Here is a 24,233-nt window from a genome sequence, read left to right as displayed (position 1 = left end):
AGCAGAGTGTTGTGCAAAACCTGAAACAAGTCCTGATTATCTTTGGAGACAAGGACCTCAGAGATTGCTTATGACCACGAATAAAGTCCCACCTCAACCATCTTTTAATCTATTGTAACAGTTTTCCCAGTGGTCTTTCAATTATTATTATGCCAAAATGAAGAAGCCAGCTTTTGTTTTCTAGGACAGTTTTTGCAGTACGGCAGTAGTTTATTAGAAATTCAGTTGTGGGCTGACATGTTGGTGCAGAGTGATCCTGAGCTCACTTCCCATCATCCCTTTGTTTACACTCTCCCCTGTCAGCCTCCAGCCCCTCACACCCCCAACCTAACATTGGAATACCTGCAAAAATGAGGAGCAATATTGGATTGCTTGTCACTGCTACAAGCCTTTTCAAACCGCATTGTTCCGTCTTCTCCTGACTCACATTAATTTGAAAACAGGAATACTCAGAAATGCAATTTCTTTATATATGTCCTCCATCATGAGAGAAATGCCACAAAAAACATGTTAAAAACACAGAAAATATATTTTTTATTGGTATGGGCCCACAGCATGAACTTAAGCGAACATGGAGAAATGATCCTTACCGTATTCTCTGTGAAATTGTAATCCAGGGAGTACTGTAATTTGCCCAGTTTCTCGCTCTCCTTGGGCTCAGCCTCTTTCTCCGTTTCAGTCAGCCCTGTCTCGGCATCCTCCTCATCCTTCAAGGCCTGAAGGAGACACCCACCAAGAGTCAGTGTCGCCCGTTTGTCGCTGGTGCTAGCACCCAGCCAGCGGCTCCCCGCCCAGGTCCTGCCTGTGGACCTACTCCTGTAAAAGCTCCCACTTGTTTTATGGAGTAGAAGGGGAAAGGGGGAAGCAAGCACTAAAACACCATAGCAGTTAAAACCAGGACATGCTCTGTGATGCACTAAAAGCCCCGAGTTTGGTCCCCCGTGGTGCCTTTCTATTAATCTGAGTGTTTCTCTTTAAAAGGAAGGAAAGATCAGATGATGGCGCCAGGAATAAGAGCAATGAGCAGGCATTAGAGAAAGGAGAAGAGAGGATATAGAAAGTCACAGAAAGGGTGGAAAAAGAGATGCTCGTGGAAAATATCACAATAAGACAAGTCCCTTGATGTTATTTCAGGCAGATCAAGTCTTAGGCAAAAAACATAAAACAAAAAACCACAACTGGGAAAAGTCAGAAGTGGCAGAAAGTGAGAAGTGAAGTTGCCCTCTGGCTAACCCTGTCCTGAGGTGAGAGGAGCAGGTGGTGGGTGGTGGGGGTGGAGGAGTTTCTTATAAGAGCAACATGCGATTGAAGAGGCAAAGAAGAGTTCTCAATGTCATTCATTCAGCGTCAAATGTTGCCTTTCCAAGAGTCTCTTTGGTTTGGCATGCAGAGCATTCTCTGTCATACAAAACAGTGCTCTCGCGTGATTCCCCATTCCTGTGCGTGTTTACACCCTCAGACATACAGTTACATCGCCATCGCGGCTTACAGCCGCCGTGTTACCCCCTATGCCGATGGTAGCTAGAAGCATCATGCCAGCAGTGGGTGGGTGTTGGTAGAAGGGGTTGTAATGTACATCAGGCCTGCTTCTATTAGTTTCGTCACAAAGCAGAGGCTGAACAGCACTGATTGAGACAAAAGTTGCAGCTGAACCACTTGGTCTCTACCTTTTGTGGGACCAGAAAAGTTTGAGCTGTTAAAGTCCCACTCCAATTATCTTTTAAATATGATTGTCGTTTTTTTTTGAGCCAAAAAAAAAAAAAAGTTATTTTCTAGGACATAGTTTCTGCGGGAGTGGAGTAACACCTAACTAATTTCCCATCATTCCTTTGTTTACGCTCTCTCCTGCTAGCTTTCAACCCTTCACAACCCCAAGCTAACATTAGTGGAGCAACAACGAGCAATCTTGAAGCTATCCAGCGGAACAGTTTTGAGCCAGATAGCCACTCGGACAAGGAAAACAGAGACATTAATGAATCTATTTGTCTGCAAGTGGATGCAGCGAAATGGGGTGGAAAAGGGAGCTTGTGGCCTGATTGGAGTTTGTACGTTGCAACTATTTTTTGCTCCTGATTCACAATGATTTAAATAAAAAAATACGCAGAAACGTAGTTTAAATCTTAATTTTCTCAATAGATGTCTTGCATTGTCAGGAAAATGTTACAAGAACAAGTCAAAAACACCAAAAATGCAATTTTTATTGGAGCGGATCTTTAAAGTGAATGAGCCAATAACAAACTAAGATTTTAACAATTTGAATCCAATTTTGAAGTAAGAGGTCCCCATTTATTTCACCTGGGTTGACAGAAGGTATTTCAAATGGAGCTGCAAGTCAAAAGGTGGTTTTTCGTGATTATCTTGCAGATTTGAATGTGGAGCCTCTCAATTTTTTCAGCTGTTTGAAATGTAAATGAAAGGCAGAAAAAGGCAGGAGACGTCGCACAGAAATCAGTGTGGTTCAACCTCGTCAATGCACACCCAGTGCTTCTTTCGTACATATATATGTGCATATGCAGGTTTTACGCACATATATACAGTAGATATAGATGTACAGTATGCATAGTTACATATATCTGGTACTATGGGAGTAGTAGTTGTTGTCAAGAGGCTATTAAAAAAAAACATCAGAGCAGCAGGCTTAAGAAGATCCAACAGCAATTAGGAACCTACCGCCAGTGACCATCCCGAACAGTCATCAGACACAACACAGATAAGGAGGACATAGAAGGAAGAAACACAAATTAAAACAACCACACACAGGAGTTAACACACTAGAGTCTGGGCACACCAGGAGAAATGACTGCTGGCCCCCAAAGTGGCAGATTCACAGATTGCCAAGATTGGCTATTAAGGAATCCTTTGTCTTGATTAATAGCTATTTGAGCCTAAACTCTGTGCAGGGTAAAGGCAAAATAGTGGAAACTAAGGAACAACCGTGTCCCCTAACAGGCTGAGTGATGAACCGAGCTGTACATAAAGCTATCATTTTTAAAGCCTTAATTACAGCTAATCAAATGTGGTAATTTTCTTTCATCCAACTCCAAATAGTAGAGGTGTTTTGGCAAATTGGACACACTTTATTTCTTATTTCATGAGGGAAATGGCTATATGGATTCTCTGCAGGAGATTTCAGCAAACACTTCCATTTAGGTTTAGGACAGTATCCATTACCACAGTTAAAACAATTAGACTCAAATTAGACCGAAGTCCGTTTTTTGTTTAGCAATGTCATTTCTCTGGGTGGATACCACTGCATTGAACATTTACTCAAACTCCCAAAAAAGTGAGAAGGTCGTCATATGACAAAAAGAGACATTGACAGCAACCATATGGAGGAGAGAAAACTCATGTGCTGTCTCTGAAATACAAAGTAATCTACCGGTACATATTTATTCTTAATTCAATTGGATATTTGTCTTTTTTAGTGTTTATAAAGTTTGTGCAAAAATTAGTACCCCTGTGTAAAATTGTTATCCTATTAAGCAAAATCTGCTTGTGGAGTCTTTATATTTGTCAAATCAAACCTCAAAAAAACAAAAGAGGGCAACACAAAACATTGATATGATTCAATTAGATAAAACTCACAAAGTAGGAAAAAAAATAACTGGGAGTAATCAGGTCAATGAAAATATGGAAAAAATATCATCAGTAAAAACATGGCCTACCTGTTGGTCAATTATCGGAATCATTTTGGATTACTTTTATCACCGATCATAATGTGACTTTCAAACTTCCTATTACTTTTAAAACCTCCACCAATCTATTCTTCCCAATCATGATAGTCTTTAGCTTTTGCTGTGGGAACCAATATACATGTAGCTCCACAATAAACAACACGCTGCTGCTGTGCACAGTTTGTTCTCCAGAAAGAGAAAACAGAAGTATATACGCAATGTTTCTTAGTCTCACACTCGTAACTCCTTTACTCACATTTACTCACTGTTTTTTGGCATGTGAAGAAGAAGACTTTAAAACTGTGGTGGATACATGCTGACAGGTATCACCTTTTGGAGTGTCAAACCGATATCCAAATCTCATAACTGCCGTTATCATATAGAAGACAGTGGATTATGCTGTCTAGGGCTGCACGATATGAGGACAACTTGCGATATTAGTGATTAATATTGCGTTGACGATACGAGTCTACACAACTTAAATTTACTCCAACTGACCCTAGTCCACATAGGAGGCGAACATCTAACATAAAAAGCTCCATCCAACTGGTCAACAACGAGAAGGGGTCCATCAGATTGGTCAAATGCTTAAATGGATTTAATTGATTCATTAAATACTTCAAGCAAACATAAGATTGTTTTAGCACATTTAAGGTAACCATTTATTGCAATTTTTGCCATGTTTTGCAATATGGATATTGCACAGCTTGATATGGCGATAACGATAAATTTGCAGTATATTGTGCCGGCCTACTGTCTGCCAACTATTAGTAATCACTAATCTGTGATTGACTGTACAAGAGAACTGCAGAGTGACCCCTACCCCTTTGCTTTCCAAACAGGAAGTACTCGCTGGCTCCATTGACTTCTATGGATAAATAAACAGGTATTACTCAGTTATTCTATTTTGTCAGAATAACCATTCTAGCTCTGATACCTATTTTTTGAAACAATTTCTTGATAGTCCTTTTTTTAAATTATTTTTCTGCTGTTCAAGTTATTCAAGTGATAAACTAGCGAATCAGATGTATCAATAGAAGTAGGTGGAGCCTGCTGGCCCCATGTCCAACATTTGACGTTTGACAGATTTTGTGTAGCGCGCTTTAACATGGCAGGGTTGTGGACTTTTAAAAAGGTCATTCCTGATTGGTGAGAGTGGTTGCCATAGAAACAATGACTCAGACCTATCACTGCTTACTGACGTCTGGCTCCAACATTGCAGCGTCCACATCGTAAAAGAAGCCAAAAGTAAGCCATTTTTATTAGTTACGTCACACTCAGTCCAGTTCTCATGTACAGTCAATGGCCCCTCCCCTACATGCCGAACACAACGTTCGACTAGTCACTGATTAGGGTCGCATTAAACACAATAAAAAGCTCAATTTCATTGATCTGATAAGAGCGACCAGAAAGACCTGTGATTGTGAAAAATAAAGATATTTTTCTTCTTTATTTAAATAAAGAGGTAGCTTGCCTTCAGTCATCAGCTCGACTGAAAAATTAGCTGCACAGTTTGGTTAAGAGACTAAAGAAGTCTGTAACCTTCTTTCTTTAATAATAGTAGCAGCAAATTTTTCTTAAATAAACCCTTATGTTGTTGAACAATTCATTAATTGCTTTGAGGTCATCTTTGCTGAATACTTAGACCCACCATGATCAGATCATTTAGATTTTTAGCTGAAAAGATCGCAGGGGTAATAGTTTTTGTGCACAACTGTAAAAAAAACAAATGAACAGTAAAAATAAAGTAACCTTTAACAACCATCTACACATTCCATTTTTATGTACAAAAGAATCTAACGGCCCAGAATTATGAAATAAACAAATAAACATTAGAACGATTGAATCTTTGGTGCTTTTTTGTGGACACATTGAGGATAAAATGCCCTCAGCCTTCATCAGAAGAAAAAAGATTTTTAAAACAGAACTTCTATTTAAACCACTGATTCAATGGTTTAAAGTCATTACCTCAGTTTTGGCACCATCTTTGACATCCTTCATGTTGATGGCGTTTTTGCCCTTGTCTTTGCCCTTCTTTTTGTTTTTCTTCTTGAAAATCCACTTTTTGCAGATGCAGAAGCAGCACGCCAACACCAGGATAATGGCCACAAAGGCGATGGAGACAATAGCCCACGACGGCACTGCCAACAAAAAAAAACAGGACAGAGCATTTTATGCCACTCTCATGGAGTTAAGGATACCTAAAAGCCAAATATTAATGTGTTAAGCGTATCCACCAGGACAAAAACTGTACCTCAGAGAAGTTTGAAGACACTGTTTAAAGGGAATTAAATGGGTCAAAGATCTAAAACATACTTATTACAGCAAATGAGATGGAGAGGGGAAGGTTGTATGTGTGCACGAGTCCATCAGGAAGTCCTAATGACCAGTCGTGACTCACAGGACAGTACCGGGGCAGAACACCTCCAGCCAATTTAGTGGATATAATAGAAGTTGGCATTTTCCAGTTGTAATTTAAACTGTCCATTCGCAGACAGATGACACTTTCACAGGAATAACCAGCAGCACGAAGCTGGCTGGGAATGGAACTGGTGGGTTTGGAGGTTGTGCTCTGGGGCAATAACGCCGTTACAAACATGACATACCAGACAGATATGAGGGTCACATCTTCCATACTGTGGGCTTTAACCCTCCTTTCTACCCTCTTCTGCGGTAATGAGCTTTGTGCCATGATTGAAAGGATAAGATGTTGGCTGAAATGAGTTTCCTCCACAGTGTGGATGGGCGCTCCTTTCAAATCAATCAATCGATTGATTGATTGATCGGTCAATCAACCAATTAATCAATCAATTAAAAAAACCACCAACCAACCAATTAATCAACCAACCAATCACTTTCTTTGTATAGTGTCTTTTATCACACATAAGTAGAGCACAAGGCACTTTAAGAAAAAAAAATAAAGAGAGATAAAAGTGGTTAAAAAAACGAGAAGTCGAAGAGCTAATCGACTCACAACTCAACACAATCCTAATTAAAACATCAAAAATTGTGGATAAAAAAAAAAACTCACTAAAGAGGTACTGGTCGTTTAAGTTTAAAAATGACAATATTTTAAACACAATAAAATAAATTAGAAGCTGAGAGATAAATACTTTAAACAAGTTATGTAAAAGCAAAGTTAAAAAGATGTGTTTACATGTAGAAATATCCAATGATGCAGTAACCCAGATCCTCAGGTAAGTTATTCCAGTGGTAAGGTCCAAGATACTGGACAGAAGCCTCATCATGAGTCTTCGTTGTAATAGCGGGTATCGATAAAAGAATCTTAGGATCTGAGAGCTCTGGGTGGTTTAAGAAGATCTGATAAATAGAAGGGCCTCCTAACCCATTCAGACATTTAAAAAACAAAATGAGTAACCTAAAACTGATCCGATAGCTGACGGGCAGCCAGTGCAGAGACCTTAAAACAGGGGTAATGTTTGCTCTCTTATGAGTGTGAGTTGAAAGACATGCAGCAGAGTTTAGAAGTTTATGATTAGAATCCTTTGGGAGACCACTTAAGAGAGCACTACAGTAATCAAGTCCACACATGGTAAAAGCATGAATCAAAGTCTCTGCACCGTCTCTGGGGAGGAATGGTTTAACTCTGGCTACATTTTTTAAGTGTATAAAAGCAACCATAGTAAAATGAGCAATTTGGTTATTCAAACTTTAAATCAAAAAGCAAAAACTCTTAAATAAGAAGGTCTCTGTTCAATGGTTAATGCAAGTTATTAAATATACTTCTTGGAATTATATACACCTTATATTTATGATGGGAAATTGTTGTGATCATCAAAGAACTGCCAACTTCTGTTAAAAACATTTCTACAGAACACCGAGGGGATGTATTTTTTGAAACTGCTGAAATGAGGATTTTAAAGGTTAAAGAACCTGTTTTCTTCCATCCATCTTTCAGAGCTCAGTTAATTAACCCCATTATTCAATTTGGGGTTACATTTCTGAATGTAAAATGAAAGTAGCGTCTGTTGAGTGACAGTGCTTTATTAACAACAGCTTAGAAACACAATAGTGGTGTGTGACATTTAAACGCTCAAATTGTCCCGGATTTCCTGAATCTTTTCATGTGTTTTCTTTGTTCTCTATGGCCAATTCCGATTTAGTTTGGCTCAAAGTGGTGAGCCATGACCATGACCCTCCCCTACCTGCAAAGTCCAACATCTGTATGTTTGTTTCTTTTATTTACTCGTTTTTGTAATTTCAGCAAAAACTGTCATCAACTTTGGTCAAAGTCCTACAAAAATATGTCAGAAAAACTCCAAAAATAAAACATAGATGTTGCAGTCTCTCTCTCTGGGGGCTTTACTGACTAGTATTCAGCTGAGGTTTCTTTTCTAAGGTCCGAGAGCAGCAGAGAGAAGGGAGACAAATCAATTCTCTGTTGACAAAATCAATAAGCGCTGTCCTCTGAGGAAAAACAGAGACTGATGCTCTGAACTAACTTTAGGATCCACAGCTCCGGCCTTGCCTTGGAGCCACGTGGTAATGGAGGTGACACTCCATCGGCCTCGTTTACAATGAACTACGTGAAACTGAAGCATATCCTTGAGGAACTTCACACCTCACCCAGAGTAAACTAATGATCACCACGCTCAGAGGAGAGCAGCTTTTTGTCTCTTAAGGACAAGAGGGGATTTAAATTTAAAACGATTAAAATTGTAAAGATTTAGAAATTCATTTCCCAAGACTAAAAGAAAACGTTAACTCCTGTATACTTTAATTTGCAGTGCCTATCAATCCATGGCTCAAAGAAAATGAAAACAACCCTAGTTATAAAATGTACTGATGAAATAAAGAGGACTTTCAGTCGGTTGGATGGATTAATGCTGCTGAAAGCGATTCTTTTCTCTATTTAATTTGAACTTGAAATTGAATTCCAAAGTATATGAGAGGGGGTGCAGTAAGCTAAAATTTCTGCCTAAAAAGCAGCAATTCTGCTTTTTTTAATTAGATTTTGAGGACCAAAACAAACAAATGCTGACAAAAAATAAAAGGAAAATTCAGTGAGCTAACCAATGCTCTCCAGGATGTGAACAAGAACTGATAGAAATAAAAAAAAACATTTTTATTAAAAGGTAGAAAGCCTGGTTTGAAAAACATATATTTCTGGCTATCCTAAGTGGCATAACTCACTAATGTTCGCTTATCTATTCAGGTCTGAATTGAACAATGTCGCTTCTAAAATGTATGCTTTCCCTCCTTTTTATTACTCTTCTTAAATTGCACAATGTTTCCGTCAACAGTTTATTTTTTTCAATTTAAATCCTTTATTAGTTTTTTCCTTTTTACAAAATAAAACATATAAATCAGCAGAAAAATAATCAACTTTAGAGGTGAGCCTTCTATCTCATAAGAAATAAAGTATGAAATAAAGTATGGACAAACGTTCTCATGTGATCTGTTTTAAACAAAATCTGTTCTGACAGGTAATCCAAGTTTATTTCAACTTTATGTATATATATATATATATATATATATATATATATATATATATATATATATATATATATATATATATATATATATATATATATATATATATATAAAGCTTTGTTTGATTCTTGGCTCTGGTCCACCTGATAACATGAGTCTCTGTTTACCTGGTATTGAACTGTGTGTCGTTCACGACAGACTAACTGCAGACTTGAACTAAACAGATGAAACAACAAATGGTTGACCAACAAAAAAAAAAAAAATACATATATACTCAGATTTTCAAGGATTTCTAACACATCAGGCCCACTTTAGAGAAAAATTATTCCTAATCCTAATACTTTTAGCATATATGACAACTCGCTGTTTTAGCTCTGGAGTTAGACACGATCTCTGCCTTTAAGGATAACTTAAGACTTAAGACTTTTTGACACAACATTGAGCTCGGTTGGGTCTGGGTGACTCCAAGCTTAGACTGCTCTGAGCTTTTTCTAAAATAAACTTGTTTTCTTTCTTCACACGTTTCCTTTGTATTCCTTACTCATCCTTCAACGTGTCAATTTTAAAAATTCCAAACCTGTCACTCCTTTGTCTTAAAACAGATGTTCCTGTGTTTTTTTTTCCTGTCTACCTCTTTCCCATTTTCTCTGATCCTAATGAGTCACAGCAGATGGTCACTCATATAGAGTGTGGTTCTGCTTGAGGTTTCCTCTAATAATCCACTTTTCTTCTCTACAGTCGCTCACTTGGATGCTCAGAACTCTTCTGTGAAACCCTCAAATTTATCAGTGTGTCAATTATTTAAGGCACAGTGGTTCTCGCTACATCATGGTCCACTATTAGCGTTTTATTAAGTGAAATTTTTCTTTTTTTTTTACAGTGCATTGTGTTCTACGCCCTGATTGGCTGCATAGACCATTGTCAATTAATCTCTTTCATATAGAATATGTTTGATTTGCCTAATCAAAATCAATTGTGAGCAGATTGTTGTTTACATTCTATAATACCGGACTTAGTTTTTTATTTAGGTTGAAGCTTTTGGGGGTTTAAGCCAGAGTAAAGTTCGTTTATTATTTCCTAAAGGAAATATCTCGATTGAATCATACAAAAAAAAATAATAGTTTGATAAATAAGTTTTTGCTTTTTTTTATTTTAGCAATTCTTTGTGTAGCTCTTTGAGGCTAAAATGAACTCAAACTTGAATTTCCATAGACAACAAATTTGAATCCTTTACATGTATTTCTTACAATCTTTCTAACATTGAATTCAAACTATTTCGTGTGTCAAATTTTTTTAAAGGTTGAGAAATTCAAAGGTTAAGTGGAAAGCTTTGTGTTTTCCAGAGAGAAGGTGTTTGTTACTGTTGACGGTTGTAACAACTAAAGTGATGGTTCTTGTCTCTATTATATTAAAACACAGAGGAAAAAGAGCAACAATGAAAGTTTTTACTGCCAGGAGGAGACAGGCTTTTAAGAGAACTATTAAAGATGTGACAGATGTTAGGCAGGCATCCCACCGTGAAAAGCAATCACATCTCTTTGGAAGCTATGGAATGACTAATGGAGGCGTTCATTAGTGGAAATCAGAATAAATAAAATGAAAATTTGCTTTCACGAGTGCTATGTCCTTCTGCAGTGTGGCTGGCATTTCATCAATGCTCGACAGACCTGACGGAATGCGATTTAAGCAGTGAAATACATGGAATACTCTGCCTTTATCTTTTTTTTTTTTTTTAAATCGCACGTCTTCCAATGAAAGGCAATTCTGTGTTCCTTAATTAAAGGAATAAAAGCAGTCCCTAATTAACTACATTATGTGAGTGTCCGTTCTCTAGAGGAAACAGCAAGAAAGTAAAAGATGGAGGGAGAACAGTCAGCAGCTCCCACACTTATCTCCCGTTCCGCCATGCAGTACCGAGGAAAATAGAGTTCCTCTAATAGCTAGGCTGAGTACGCTGAGTTCCATGTTTACTGTTCCTGGAGGCTGCAGCCTCTCTAGCAAGCAGCAAAGCTGAAAATGGAATGATGCCACACGCCAACAATCGTTTCATCGCTGTTTTCATTTTTTAAATCCCTTTTTATTTTGGATCATTTAGCAGCCAACATAAACAGACGGTTGCGTCAGAATGTTCTGCAGCAGTCCTGAACTTCTTGCTTAGTGTGCGTTTGACCGAACGTGTCGCCCGTGCAGGACACTGAAAAAACGCATCAGAATTTACCCCAAAATAATGACGAATGACATCACAGCTAGCAAAGCCTTCCAAAAAAATGATTCTGCGTGTTCATTTGCTGGATGGGACCAAAAGAAGGGGGGTAAAAAGGGGGTCAAAATCTCTGAAGAACTGTACTGTGCAGTCGTGACCAGGGTAGAAGGGGCAGAGAAGGAGAACGAGATGCTTGGAGCATCTGCTCAGCCAGCAAGGGCAGGTCAAAAGGGGATGGCAAGGGCAGCTTTACTTCTGATGTTAATCTTAATACAACGTCAATAACATCAGCTTCAGTCTACCTTGGCTACTTTTTTTGAGATTAGAGTGTGGTAAAACCAACAGACATTTACCAAAATAATGTTTCACTTTTACACCAACGCATTTATGCAAAACAAAAAATAATGCAATTTGTAAGTTTTGCAAGTTTCACATAAACCTAAAATACTTTTTTTGTTTTTGAATTTCCTACAACAGCAACAGAGAATTCAACTAAAATATAACCATAAAAGGGCTCTCAAGGGTGGAAGTTGAGGAATTTGATTGGCTTAAGAGCTATGAGCCAGACAGTTTTGACTGTAATGTAACGGTGGTGGGTTTAGTTTCCCACAGATAAGCTTCCTAAACCTCCTTCTTGAGTGTTTGTGAGGAGTGACAAAGTATAGGTTTAAATAAAGTAAATGTCAAGTTTCACTCGCTGACATTTTGAGTCTTTGAGATGTGCCGCAGGTGTTCTGTAGCAGACTACAGTCACAGTAAGAAGAGAAGGAAAAACACATCCAGTTCAGGACAACTATTCTACTCCACAGGATAAGAGGCTTTCTAACAGTGACTGACATCGTTAATGGAAAAGGTAGACGTTTTTTGTCTTTTCTTTCAAATCTTTTTGGTTTCTTAAGCGTCCACTTTGATTGGAGCTGCATATTTAGCATTGTTAGCATTACAACATACAAGGACAGTTAAGGCCGTGTCACACAGCCGTTACGTACATTTTGTGCATATTGCATGGATGAAAATTGGTCATGGAGGTGAATACAAGTGGTCTATACGTTTTACAGACGTATCATGAATGAACTATGTTAAAACCATGGAAGAATTACAGATAATCCATGGAAAGAACACATGTATCAATGAAGAACAAGAAGAGTGGGTGATTAATGTGCCGTTTATATGCAATGTATTAGTGATTCATGTGTCAAACTCGAATTTTAACGGATACGGGATATAGAAATAAGACATCGGTGGTGCATGCATGAAAAGGCAGCTGGATGTACATGGAATGATTGTGGAAAGCCACAAATGTGCATATATTTCTCACAAAAGTCTCTGCTGGGGGTGTATGGCTGCAAAAGGTCTTTTATGTAGACCAGTACTTGGCTATTAAGAGCTGTGTATGTTAAAACCAGAATTTTAAAATGCACTCGGTAGCGGATGGGGAACCAGTGCAGCTGGAATAATAACGGGGTGACGTGTCAATTCTTAGATGATTTAGCTAAAAGCCTTGCAGCAGCGTTCTGGACAACCTGGAGCCGTTCTAGAGATTTTTTGCTCAAGCATGGAGTTGCAATAATCAAGACGAGATGATATAAAAGCGTGGACGAGCATCTCCATCTCAGAACGCGACACAATTGGACTCAGTTTTGCGATGTTTTAAAAATGATAAAAACAAGAGCGAACAAGTGACCCGACATGAGAGTCAAGGGATAAAACCGGGTTTAGGGTTCCCCTGAGGTTCCTGACAGAGGACTTGATAAAGGAAGCAAGAGGACCGAGCCACTGGACTACCTGGGGGAGGCAACTGTCAGGGGCACAGACTAGGACCCCGGTTTTGGCTTCATTTAGTTGGAGAAAATTATCATTCATCCAACTCTTGACTGAATCCAGACACCTGCATAAAATCTGTAAAAAGAGATTTTTTTAAAATCTGTTTATAAAATACAGATTTTTTTTAGACCATTTTTGTTTCATAAATGCTCTAAAAAGGTCTTTAAGGAAAAGGTTCACCTTTAAAATGTGACACTGATGCATGTACAGGATGTGAGGGGAAAGTTTTTATTTTTTAAAATAGTCTAAAAGGATTTCCACACATTTCGGTTGAGTTTGTGAGAACTAACAGCATCCCATAAACATTTGTTTGGATCATTCAAATGCAGCAATCCTACTTATAAATGCAGAACATTTAGGCAAAACATTTCATGTTGGATGAAAGAGCTGCATGTGGATATATAGTGTTGTGCTGCATCTGACATAAATCCACTCCCAGCACGCATTAATCCAGTGTGACAGGACCCTGTTGGTCAATTAACCTTGACATTATATCTCGTTATGCCTACAAGAGCAGCGCAGTGGCCGTGGCCTTTCCCACTTGCATTGTTTAAGCCAACAATACGAGTCATCCAGCAATCTGTGACAGCAGCTCCAACCTGATCATCACAATTCTACTCAAAAATCCTCTATAGCCTTTTTAGACCAGACAAAAATTATTCCAATTTGGCAATGGTTATGGCACATTTTTGTCAACAATGCAGATAAAAGAGTTTAATTTAGTAGAATAAATTCTTAAAAAAATATATATTTCATAAAACCCTGATGATTTATCGCCCAGCTGAAAGATGTGATGACAGAAACCGGCAGAGAGGAGGCCCAGCATCATGAGTCTCCCTTCAAAGCCTGTGGAGCCTAAACTGGGTTAAAAACCTGAAGGAAGGTCTTCTGCAGTGGAGGGCGGCACCATGCGCAGCTTCTGCTCTCACATCTTCTTGTTAACTTTGCTGCTTGACTTTCTCCAGACAGTATCGATATTCTACAGAGTAAACAAGTCTTTGAGCATTCATCATCCGCATGGCAGCACAGAGGAGCAAAGTCATTGCTTTTGATTGAATAGATGATGGGGGAGGAAACCAACGAATAATAAAATACTCTGTCATGATATGTAGTGTGGCAGGGCGGCAGTGGCTCAGGCGGTTCAGCAGGTCGTCCAATGATCGAAGGGTTGGCGGTTCGATCGCCGCTCCCCCCAGTCAACCATCGTCGTGTCCTTGGGCAAGACACTTCACCCTCCTTGCCTCCAGTGTGGCTCCACTGGTGTGTGAATGTGTATGAATGATCCCGGTGATGGTCAGTGGGGCCGTAGGCGGGAAATGGCAGCCACGCCTCTGTCAGTCTGCCCCAGGGCAGCTGAGGCTACAACAGTAGTTACCATCACCAAGTATGAATGAGGAGTGAATGAATGATAGACACACTGTAAGCCCTTTGAGCGTCTGTAAAAGTGCAGATTCATCCAATCCATTATTATTTTTATTAACGCATCTCACCAAAGGGAATATTTTCCGTTACACCTGACCCCTAAACTTATAGTAACAAGTTCTTAAGCTCAAACTTGGAGACTTGGAGGTAAATGTTGGTATTTAATGCCAACCGTGAGAGACAGAATTAAAAAAATAGAATTCTGGAAGTTACCATCCACATTCTTCCGCTCATCCAGGACCAGGTCCTGGGGGCATAAGTCTAAGCAGAGATGCCCCAGCCACTTCCTTCAGCTCCCCGGGGGGAACCCCATGGTGTTCCCAGGCCAGCCGTGAGACGCAGTCTCTCCGGCGTGTCCTGGGTCTTCCCCGGGGCCTCCACCCTGTGGGACATACCCGGAACACCTTCCTGCAGAGGCGTCTAGACCAGATGACCGAGCCACCTCAACTGGTTCCTCAGGAAATCCCATTCAACTCAATTTATTTGTATAATGGTGGACAAAACAAGTATTTGGTCTATTACAGTTTATCTCAATAATGATTGTCAATAACAGAGCTGAAATGTTTCCTGTACTTTGTCAATTTCCACAGATCCTCTATTGGATTGAGGTCCAGGGACTGGCTAGACCAGGGGTAGGCAACCTAGGGCCCTAATGTGGCCCGAGGGCCTTATGTGGCCCATTAAACGATGCAATCTAGCCCGCTAAACTGGATAAATTATGTTGATAATCCTTAGTAATGTTTTGTTTCTCTTATGAGGTGAATAACCAAAACACTCCACGCATTTGTTCCTGGTCCAGCCCTTCTGTCAATCAGTTTGTGGCCAATGAATCAAAATGTTTGCCCACCCCTGGGCTAGACCACTCCAGAACCAAGAAATGCTTTTCTACATAGCCACTCTTGCTATCCAGGCGATGGGTTTGGGATAAAAAAATTTTTTTTTTACATGTTTTTTACAGTTGATCACATGTTTTTTAGACTTTTGCAGCTGTATTTATTTATTAAGACGAATCTCATTTTTGATAATACTTTTCATAATAATTGTAATAATAATTTTTAATAATTTAATATGAATGTCATTTTTGATGTTCTTTTTTGATGTTATATTAAATACATTATTTCTGAATGTCGTTTTTGCTGCCACAGACAGATGAAATTTCCCCATTGTGGGATTAATAAAGTCATCTATCTATCTATCTATCTATCTATCTATCTATCTATCTATCTATCTATCTATCTATCTATCTATCTATCTATCTATCTATCTATCTATCTATCTATCTATCTATCTATCTATCTATCTATCTATCTATCTATCTATCTATCTATCTATCTATCTATCTATCTATCTATCTATCTATCTATCTATCTATCTATCTATCTATCTATCTATCTATCTATCTATCTATCTATCTATCTATCTATCTATCCATCCATCCATCCATCCATCCATCCATCCATCCATCCATCCATCCATCCATCCATCCATCCATCCATCCATCCATCCATCCATCCATCCATCCATCCATCCATCCATCCATCCATCCATCCATCCATCCATCCATCCATCCATCCATCCATCCATCCATCCATCCATCCATCCATCCATCCATCTATCTATCTATCTATCTATCTATCTATCTATCTATCTATCTATCTATCTATCTATCTATCTATCCATCCATCCATCCATCCATCCATCCATCCATCCACCCATCCATCCATCCATCTATCTATCTATCTATCATTGTCATTCTGGAAGATTTACCTTTTCATTCTCCATGTTCTCACTGATGGAAGTATGGAGTCCTATACTGTTCATAATTAAATAAATAAATATTTAATTAAATAAATAAATATGACCTCATGCAAATACACAATCAACCAATAAATCTCTCATAAATATATAAAAAGATCATGAAATTGTGAAAAACCTGCACACAGATTTTAAATTAGCCATTGTTCATTTTGCTTTAAAAACCTGTTCATTATTTTAAAACACCATTTTAAAATATTCATTTTTAATCATGTGGAATATTATTATAATTCTTTCTTTTTTCAGAAGCTCGTATTTCAAAATCAATATTTTCCAAAGTAGCTTTGTTTTTATTTCATGTTGCTGTTTTTCACAATGGCTTATTTATTTAATGAAATGCTTTTTCAGGAGAATGGGTCTGTCCGTCAATCAGTGAAAGTGGGCGGGATCTAAACGCTCATTGGCTCATCCATGGAAATTGACTCATATTCCTCGATACCCGCTCAGCGGTGTGCCAGTCAGAGAGATGACATGTTTCAGGAATATCTGCACGGCTTTGCTGACATTAGAGATCAAATAGAGACAAACAATCTGTCTGCTGCAGAAGATGCAAACATCTACGACTCTGTTTTTGTAGTTTGAGGGTTTGTGTGGACCAAACCACAGAGGAGCTCCGGTCATCCCCGTCTCGAAGTCCCCGGTTGAAACACTCCTCATTCTTACGCAGAGCTGGCGGACCGACAGTCAGATCAGGCAGCTGCGCAAAGCGGAACAAGCCTTTTCGTGCCTCCTGGACCTTATGATATTTTTCTATTTTCAATGAGACAATGATTATAATCAGGTCCTCTGATTTTATTTTTCCCTCTCAGGGAAAATGTTGAACCTTTCCTGCGATGACGTTTCTGTCATCTTAACACTCTCCATGTACACTGTGCATCCATGCATTGTTACTGAGATAAGCACAATCAACCGCTCCGTGTGGCTATCAGGCTAAAAACATTAGCTGGTAGCCCCTCCCACACGCGGCATGGTGCATTCATGGAACTCCAGTTCATAGAAGTTGTGTGGAACTCCAACAACCACTCAGACTAACTTAGACCACTACTAAATTTTCATGAGAAGATAAAAATTGCCGAACCGACCACAAAATCACCTGAATTATGCACACTCGCTCAAAGCCACTTTTATCCGCAAATTTAGAACCAAAACTGCCCAAATTTCTTGTAACACTGTGGATGTGTTGAGGTGCAGGCTCCCCATAGTGTTGAGGGGTGGGCATTGCGCCGTCACGTTTGCTGAAACATCTTCGATCGATGTAGTCAGGGTGTTGCTGCTCATGTCTGAGTAAAGGAGTAGCCAATCACAAAAGTTTCTCCGCCTTGTCAAGTTTGATTGACAGACAGACCCATTCTCCTGAAAAAGCTCTTCATGAAATAAATAAGCCATTGTGAAAAACAGCAACATGAAATAAAAACAAAGCTACTTTGGAAAATATTGATTTTGAAATCCAAGGTTCTAAAAAAAAGATTTAGAATTATAATAATATTCCACATGATTAAAATGAATATTTTAAAATGGTGTTTTAAAATAATGAACAGGTTTTTAAAGCAAAATGAAATATATTGAATAATATAATGGCTAATTTAAAATCTGTGTGCAGGTTTTTCACAATTTCATGATCTTTTTATATATTTATGAGAGATTTATTGGTTGATTGTGTATTTGCATGAGGTCATATTTATTTATTGAATTAAATATTTATTTATTTAATTATGAACAGTATAGGACTCCATATGGAAGGAGGTTTTGGAAGGGAGCCAGAAATCTTGTCTGCTTGTAGGTGCAAATACCTATTTTCTCCACCATTATTCAAATAAATTCTATGAAAAAAATCATACACCGTGATTTCCTGGATCTTGTTTTTCCATTTTGTTTCTCACAGTTGAAGTGGATCTATGATGAACATTAGAAGACCTCTCTCAACTTCTTAAGTGTGACAGTTTTCCAAATTAGTGACTTGCAAACGTATTGCACTACTGCAAATTTCTATTAAAATTTAAAAAATGTCATAAGACTTCCTAGAAGCAACTAGGAGGTATTTTGATTTAAATATTTTTGGTATAGGAAACCTTTGTTTGGTACATATCACATAAAAAACAAATGAAGTAAAATGTACTTCTTTAGTGTCAAAAAATACTTGAGGTTCACAACAGAATTACTGTCATTTCTATCTTCAGAGAGAAAAACTATTTGTAGATGGGTTTGTAGAATATTTATATTTAGTACTGTGATGAAAGCAAAGCCAGTTGGATGGGCAAGCATATCCTAATCTGTAATGGCATAAAGACGACCACATTTCCACATCCTTGACCAAGAGAATTTCTCCAGGCAAATATGAGGGAATTGTAAAAAAATATGCAGTCACTTTGACAGAAAGCAGAATAAAAAAAAAAGATCAAAGCTGCTGCTCATATTATTTCACTATGGACTTCAAATGTATCTGCTGATGACAGTTTACCGGATCAACTGAGTAAAAATGAAAAGTACCTTTATTTTCCCACTGGATTGTGTGAAGCTTTTGTCAAACACCATGATTCACACCAAATCATGACTGTGCATCACTGACTAAAGTTCATGCTCTATGACTGAGTCTTTGAGTCACTGTTACACACATGATAAGAGAACTTGATTTTAATCTCTTGTGCTTTTATGACTTTTAGTTTAGAAGCATCTAAAATTTCAAAGTAACATTCAAAAATCAAATAAGACAGTTTGTCATATTAGATAACAAAAATAAGATAATTCAGGTAATTTCTGTAATGAAGGTGTATTTTCATTAATTTAATAACTTTTTTTTCTAGCTGAAAAGAGTTCAAAAATTGAGGTGAAGACTATAAAGGCAAAGGGTCAGAGTACAATGCCCTGTGGTGCTCCTTCTCAAATTGACTGTAGACTAAGTGGCGTCTAAATGACCAGAAAAGACCATGACATTTCACTGCATTTGTATCATTGCTTTAAATCACATTAGGTCAGTTGGCAACCAGTAATTAAATATGAACTGATAGATAAAATGAAAGTTCCTGCAAGACCTCTACAGTGTTGATTATTAGGCCATATGTGTACTTAAACCGTAAACTGTATTGAGGTGGTCAAAAACCTCTGCCGTGGTCTAACCTGCTTTGAGCTTCTCTCAATCTCCAGTCTGTTCATTTAATCAACTCTCAACGATGATCCTGTTTCAGGTATACGTCTAGTCGGTACGTTCGCCGTGGCACCCGACGGCATTTCCAGGACGACTCAACCACTACAGCTCGTTACTTCTCCTCCACCACTCGTAACAGCAGACGCTTTTTGGACCACAGAGTCCTCTCCAGCCTCCCCAGGTTGGTAGATGAGACTGGCGCCGCTGTGTGCCAAAACTTGGAAAGTCCTTCCGGTCCCGCTTCCCGCACTCAGTTGCATGGAGTGCACCGCCTTCATGTAACTCCACTGGTTCTCAATCAAATTCAGAATACAATCCAAACTTATTCTTCTCCCCTTCAAAGCTCTCCATAACCTGGCCCCATCTTATCTATCTGATCTTTCCCATATCCACACTTCCTCCCACCTCCTCTGGTCTTCTTCTCTGCAGCTCTCCGTACCCCCCCATCCGACTGGTCACCATGGGGAGCAGAGCCTTCAGCCACTCTGCCCCCCAACTATGGAACTCTCTCCCACTTGGACCTCCATATCGTTGTCTTGTTACCTATCTTTAAACCCAAACTCCAAAACCCGCCTCTTTATATCTGACTTTCTAGTATGATTCCCCATTCCTCCGTTGGCTGATTTTATTTTTTCTGTAATGTACAGTTTCCTTTAGTGGCAAAAAAAAAAGGCGCGCTTTGAAATAAAATGGATCATTATATTATATTATTATTCACCGACAAATTATTGAATTAAGGATGGTAAACCTAATTGTTTTTTCTGATAAATGTTCTCCTGTAAACACTAAATAGAGTAAATAAAGTTGGAGGGCTGAAACTCTGTTTAAACCGACACCTTATACTTTGAGGCAAAGAACGGATAAAACATTTCTGTCAGATGAGGCTAGAAATGAATTATGTCTTTGTTTACTTTACAGGAACAAATGATTTAAGGGAAAGACGGCAACATCTCTTTAAAATCAGCATAAAGGACACAAGGAATCATTATTTTGCAGTTGATTGAGTTATGGCTTCAGGTTCACGCCCTAGAAGACTAAAAGGTGTTTACAGACATACTCACGTGGAATTTTGTTGAGCTCATTCATGAACTTGTTCTTCACCTTGGAAAAGGCTTCGTCCTTCTCGCCCGTGCCTTGGCCAGCCCCGTTGGTGGTGTTGGTGCCAGCCATGGAGGAGGATGCGGTGGTGGGCACCGGGGCCGCCGCTGCCAGCGCTTCCCTTCGACTCTCATTCATCGTGGCGTTGCTTGGCAGCCAGGCGGATGCTGGACGGGAGGAAAAAAAAGACGGAGGAAGCAGTCAGGGGAAGATATTCTTTTCTTCGTATTTTATTGCAGGGCGAGGGGGGTTGCTGTGACAGATGCATGTCAGAGGCAGTCTGCTCGCCTCGTCAGATGACAGAGTTGACGCAGACCGTGTGAGCAGCTGCCGGCTCAGCCTGAGTAAACATCAGCTGGGGTCCGGGATGAATTGGCCAGCTCTCAGAATTCAGAACGAAGCGACTCGCTCATTGCTCAAAGTCCAGATTAACATCACTGAACAGTAATAAAATCATTATTTATTCCTATCATAGAGGACAAGGCTTCAATCTTCATTCGGCTTACTCTTAGGCTGAAACTGTGTACCTATAATGGCTAAAAATTGTGTTGGACGAGGGAGGAAGTGCACCACGGAGCTCTTTGTACACAGCAGGTGTGTTTGCTTAGTGTGCAGCTCTTTTGTGACGGCACAAAGGAGACAACACTTCTCTCATGTTAACTGCTGCTGTTAGTGTGCGAGCGCTCATGCATTTCTTCATTTTTGCTCTGCACCACAGAAGCCTCATCCTCAGACTTGTTAGTCATCACTATACTAAATATTAGAGGCCAGTTCCACATGAATCGTCCACATCATCTCAGATCAACAGCATATTATATTACGTTTTTCCATTAGAAACCACGCAAGTCTCGTTAAAACCTCGCCATATTTGTGCACAAAGATGGAAATTCTGTTTTTTTTTTTAAGCGTCGTCGTTATTTTTAACCACAAAATACATTTGAAGTGATGCAGTTTGGGGAATATTATGATGACAGTTACAGAGAACAGCAGCACCATAACACCTTCACTACACAGGAACTATTGTGTATTCCTATTGTGCAGGTTGTAATTTGTTTCCGTTGCCATGAAGATTCAGGAGTACAAACAAAAAAGACTATAAAATGGTTTCAATGGAACTAAAATGGATTCAGGACATCTTCAGCCAAAACTGAGACTCAGAGAGAAATACCTGGTACTGAACAGTGCAGGTGAAGTTTTCAAGATTCCTTGTATTTCTTGCCAGATAATCAAGTGTAAATTAAATATGTGTACAAACAAACAAGTTAACAAGAAGTTATTGAAAATCATCACATTTTAGTTTTCTAAAGTTCAGTTCATTGTTGTTTTTTCATGTCAGAATAATCCAAAGTAGGGCTGCACGATATGAGGGAGAACTCGCGTTATCCAATATTAGTGATAATTATTGCGAAAATGATATAATTTGCGGTATATAAACAAATAGCAAAACAACCAAAAACATCATTCCCAGTTCATTGCAAAAGTTTTAAAATTACACTCCAAATGAACATCTAACATAATAGAGCTGGGTCAACAACGTGAAGGGCTCCATCCGATTGGTTCAATGCATAAAGGGATTTATTTGTTTCGTTAAATGCTTCAGGTTGCCATAAGATTGTTTTAGCACATTTAAGGTAACCATATTTTGCAATTTTCGCAGTCTATTGCAACATGCATATTACACAGCTTAATCTCGTAATCTCTGATAACGATAAATTTGCGGTATATTGTGCAGGCCTGATGTAAAGGGAACATTATTAGAACATTTTACCAAACTGTATGGTTACGTGACTTTGCTAAATTCAGTGCTTCCACACATTGGAATAATGGTTCGATTGGTTTTTGCTGACATCATGTTGTTTTGCGCTGTGATGCACTCAGTTGCTTTTACGTTATGGTAAAATAAACCTAATCTTTAGTTTTTCTTAAGGAGAAACTGATTGTGCCACACTAGGGCAGTAAATCTGAATATTAAATACAACATTGCAATTCTGAAATGATGTTCGGGTGTTTGGAGAAGGCTGAGATCAAAACCCGCTTTATGAACCTTGTGACCATCGAGGCTGCGCTGCAGGCTTATGAGATCAGTGTAGCTTCAAAGGCTCAGGAGAATCTGGGGAATTTAGTAGCTGAATAAAGAAAGGCAACCTGAAGAAGTTTTACACAAACTGAAAAGCGTAAGTTCTGTAACAACCTTTTTCTAATGTATAATTTAAGAAATCTTGAAAGTAAATCAGAAATATTTGTAAATTGATAATCAGCACTTCAGTACTAATTTTATTCATTACTTTTTACTTAAAAAAAAAAGTGCAGGGCACATAAAAAAAAAGTCTGTACGACAATACTGGGACTTATTCTGATGTTTCTCCTGTTTTACTAAATGATTTATTTAGAGTAACCGTGGCAACAGGGATTTTGGAGAAGTTGCACATGTTTTAAAACTCAAGAGACGAAGCGTTGAGCAAGAAAAAGAAAGCTTTGATGTTTTCACTGTGAAAAGTAAAAATAAAAAGAAACAATACCTGATAAAATGATCAAATATAAAATTATTCAATTGATCATGTAAACATTATAATCTGATCATGGCAGATATCTAATTTCCTTTTGCATTTATACCAGTTTATCTGATTTTTTTTCTTGTTCTATGTTAAAATAAAAACATGCAATAAAGAAAAATATAATGACATTAAAAATAAAAACCCTAACAAAGATATTGTTTTAATCTTGGGCAGTTCTGAGACTCCTTGGCCGATTTCACTAGAAATGAACTGAAAAATGTAAACCAGGTTTTTGGAGGATCAAACTTTGCAAATGAATTTAAACAGATATTAGGATAATTGTCGTCACATATTAACGATAGATCTGCGTTGCAGGGTTTTAACCTTACATAACCCACAGGGTCAAACTTTGATCTGTTTTTTCTTCTTCAATTTCTTTCTATATTTTTTATTTAAATCTATTATGGGTCACTGTTAACTGCTGCTAATCAAACTGAGCAAACAAACAAACAAAAGAAGAATATTGCGTTTGGGTTCTCCAGGATCTGGCAGCAGGGGGGCCATGGGGTTCTTAATTCCAGTTTTTAACATCCAGTGCCGCTGACTGCTGTTTACATGAACCAGGTGTGCTCTGCTGACCCCCCAGAACTGGGGATGTGGACCCCTCTGATCTGGACTACCACTTCTCTGAATAGTTGCCAGTGGTGCAGAGAGCCTTTGAGAATCAGTGAGAACTCCAAAGCCGACACTGAGCAGCTGAGTCCAACTCTGGATGGTGAGATGTTATCTTTGGGTTTCACCATGTTCTTTTTCTTCTTCTGAAAGTCTACCTGTGCTACCTGCCATTAAAGCATCTGACATCATCAGCTCACTTAGCAACAACAGAGTTGTTGCCAGGTTACGATGAACAAGCACTTTCACAGCCTTAAGCCCCTCTGCTACACTTTAAACTTATCAAAATGGGAAGGTGATTACTTTTTACACTCGACTTCCCTAAATGTTCAAAAGTTTCCATCAATTTGTTGGTTAGACTTTTGCATAAAAAAAGACCTCAAGGTGAAAGTAATCATCCTTAATAAAAATAAAAATTTTAATCTTCGTTAGTA

At 38.6% G+C, this 24,233-nt stretch overlaps 1 protein-coding gene across 6 annotated transcripts in view; it reads right to left on the bottom strand.

Annotated features, from left to right (window-relative positions):
- The window catches only part of syt1 (synaptotagmin 1), a 199,017-nt gene that overhangs the window by 37,679 nt on the left and 137,105 nt on the right, over positions 1-24,233 (bottom strand). For 5 of the 6 annotated variants that reach the window (XM_011491262.3, XM_020714230.1, XM_020714229.2 and 2 more), the window contains 3 exons: positions 20,596-20,799; positions 5,643-5,815; positions 591-716 (listed from right to left, as the gene is read on the bottom strand). In XM_011491262.3, the coding sequence (XP_011489564.1) occupies positions 591-716; positions 5,643-5,815; positions 20,596-20,770 (474 nt within the window). In that variant the 5' untranslated portion in view covers positions 20,771-20,799. The remainder of the gene's footprint in view (positions 1-590; positions 717-5,642; positions 5,816-20,595; positions 20,800-24,233) is intronic. The other variant, XM_011491264.3, reaches the window with a different exon arrangement.

This window comes from Oryzias latipes, chromosome 23 (assembly GCF_002234675.1).
Source record: "Oryzias latipes chromosome 23, ASM223467v1".
Lineage (NCBI taxonomy): Eukaryota > Metazoa > Chordata > Actinopteri > Beloniformes > Adrianichthyidae > Oryzias > Oryzias latipes.
The sequence above is the reverse complement of the archived record's forward strand: the minus strand, read 5'-3'. Positions and strand labels throughout refer to the sequence as shown.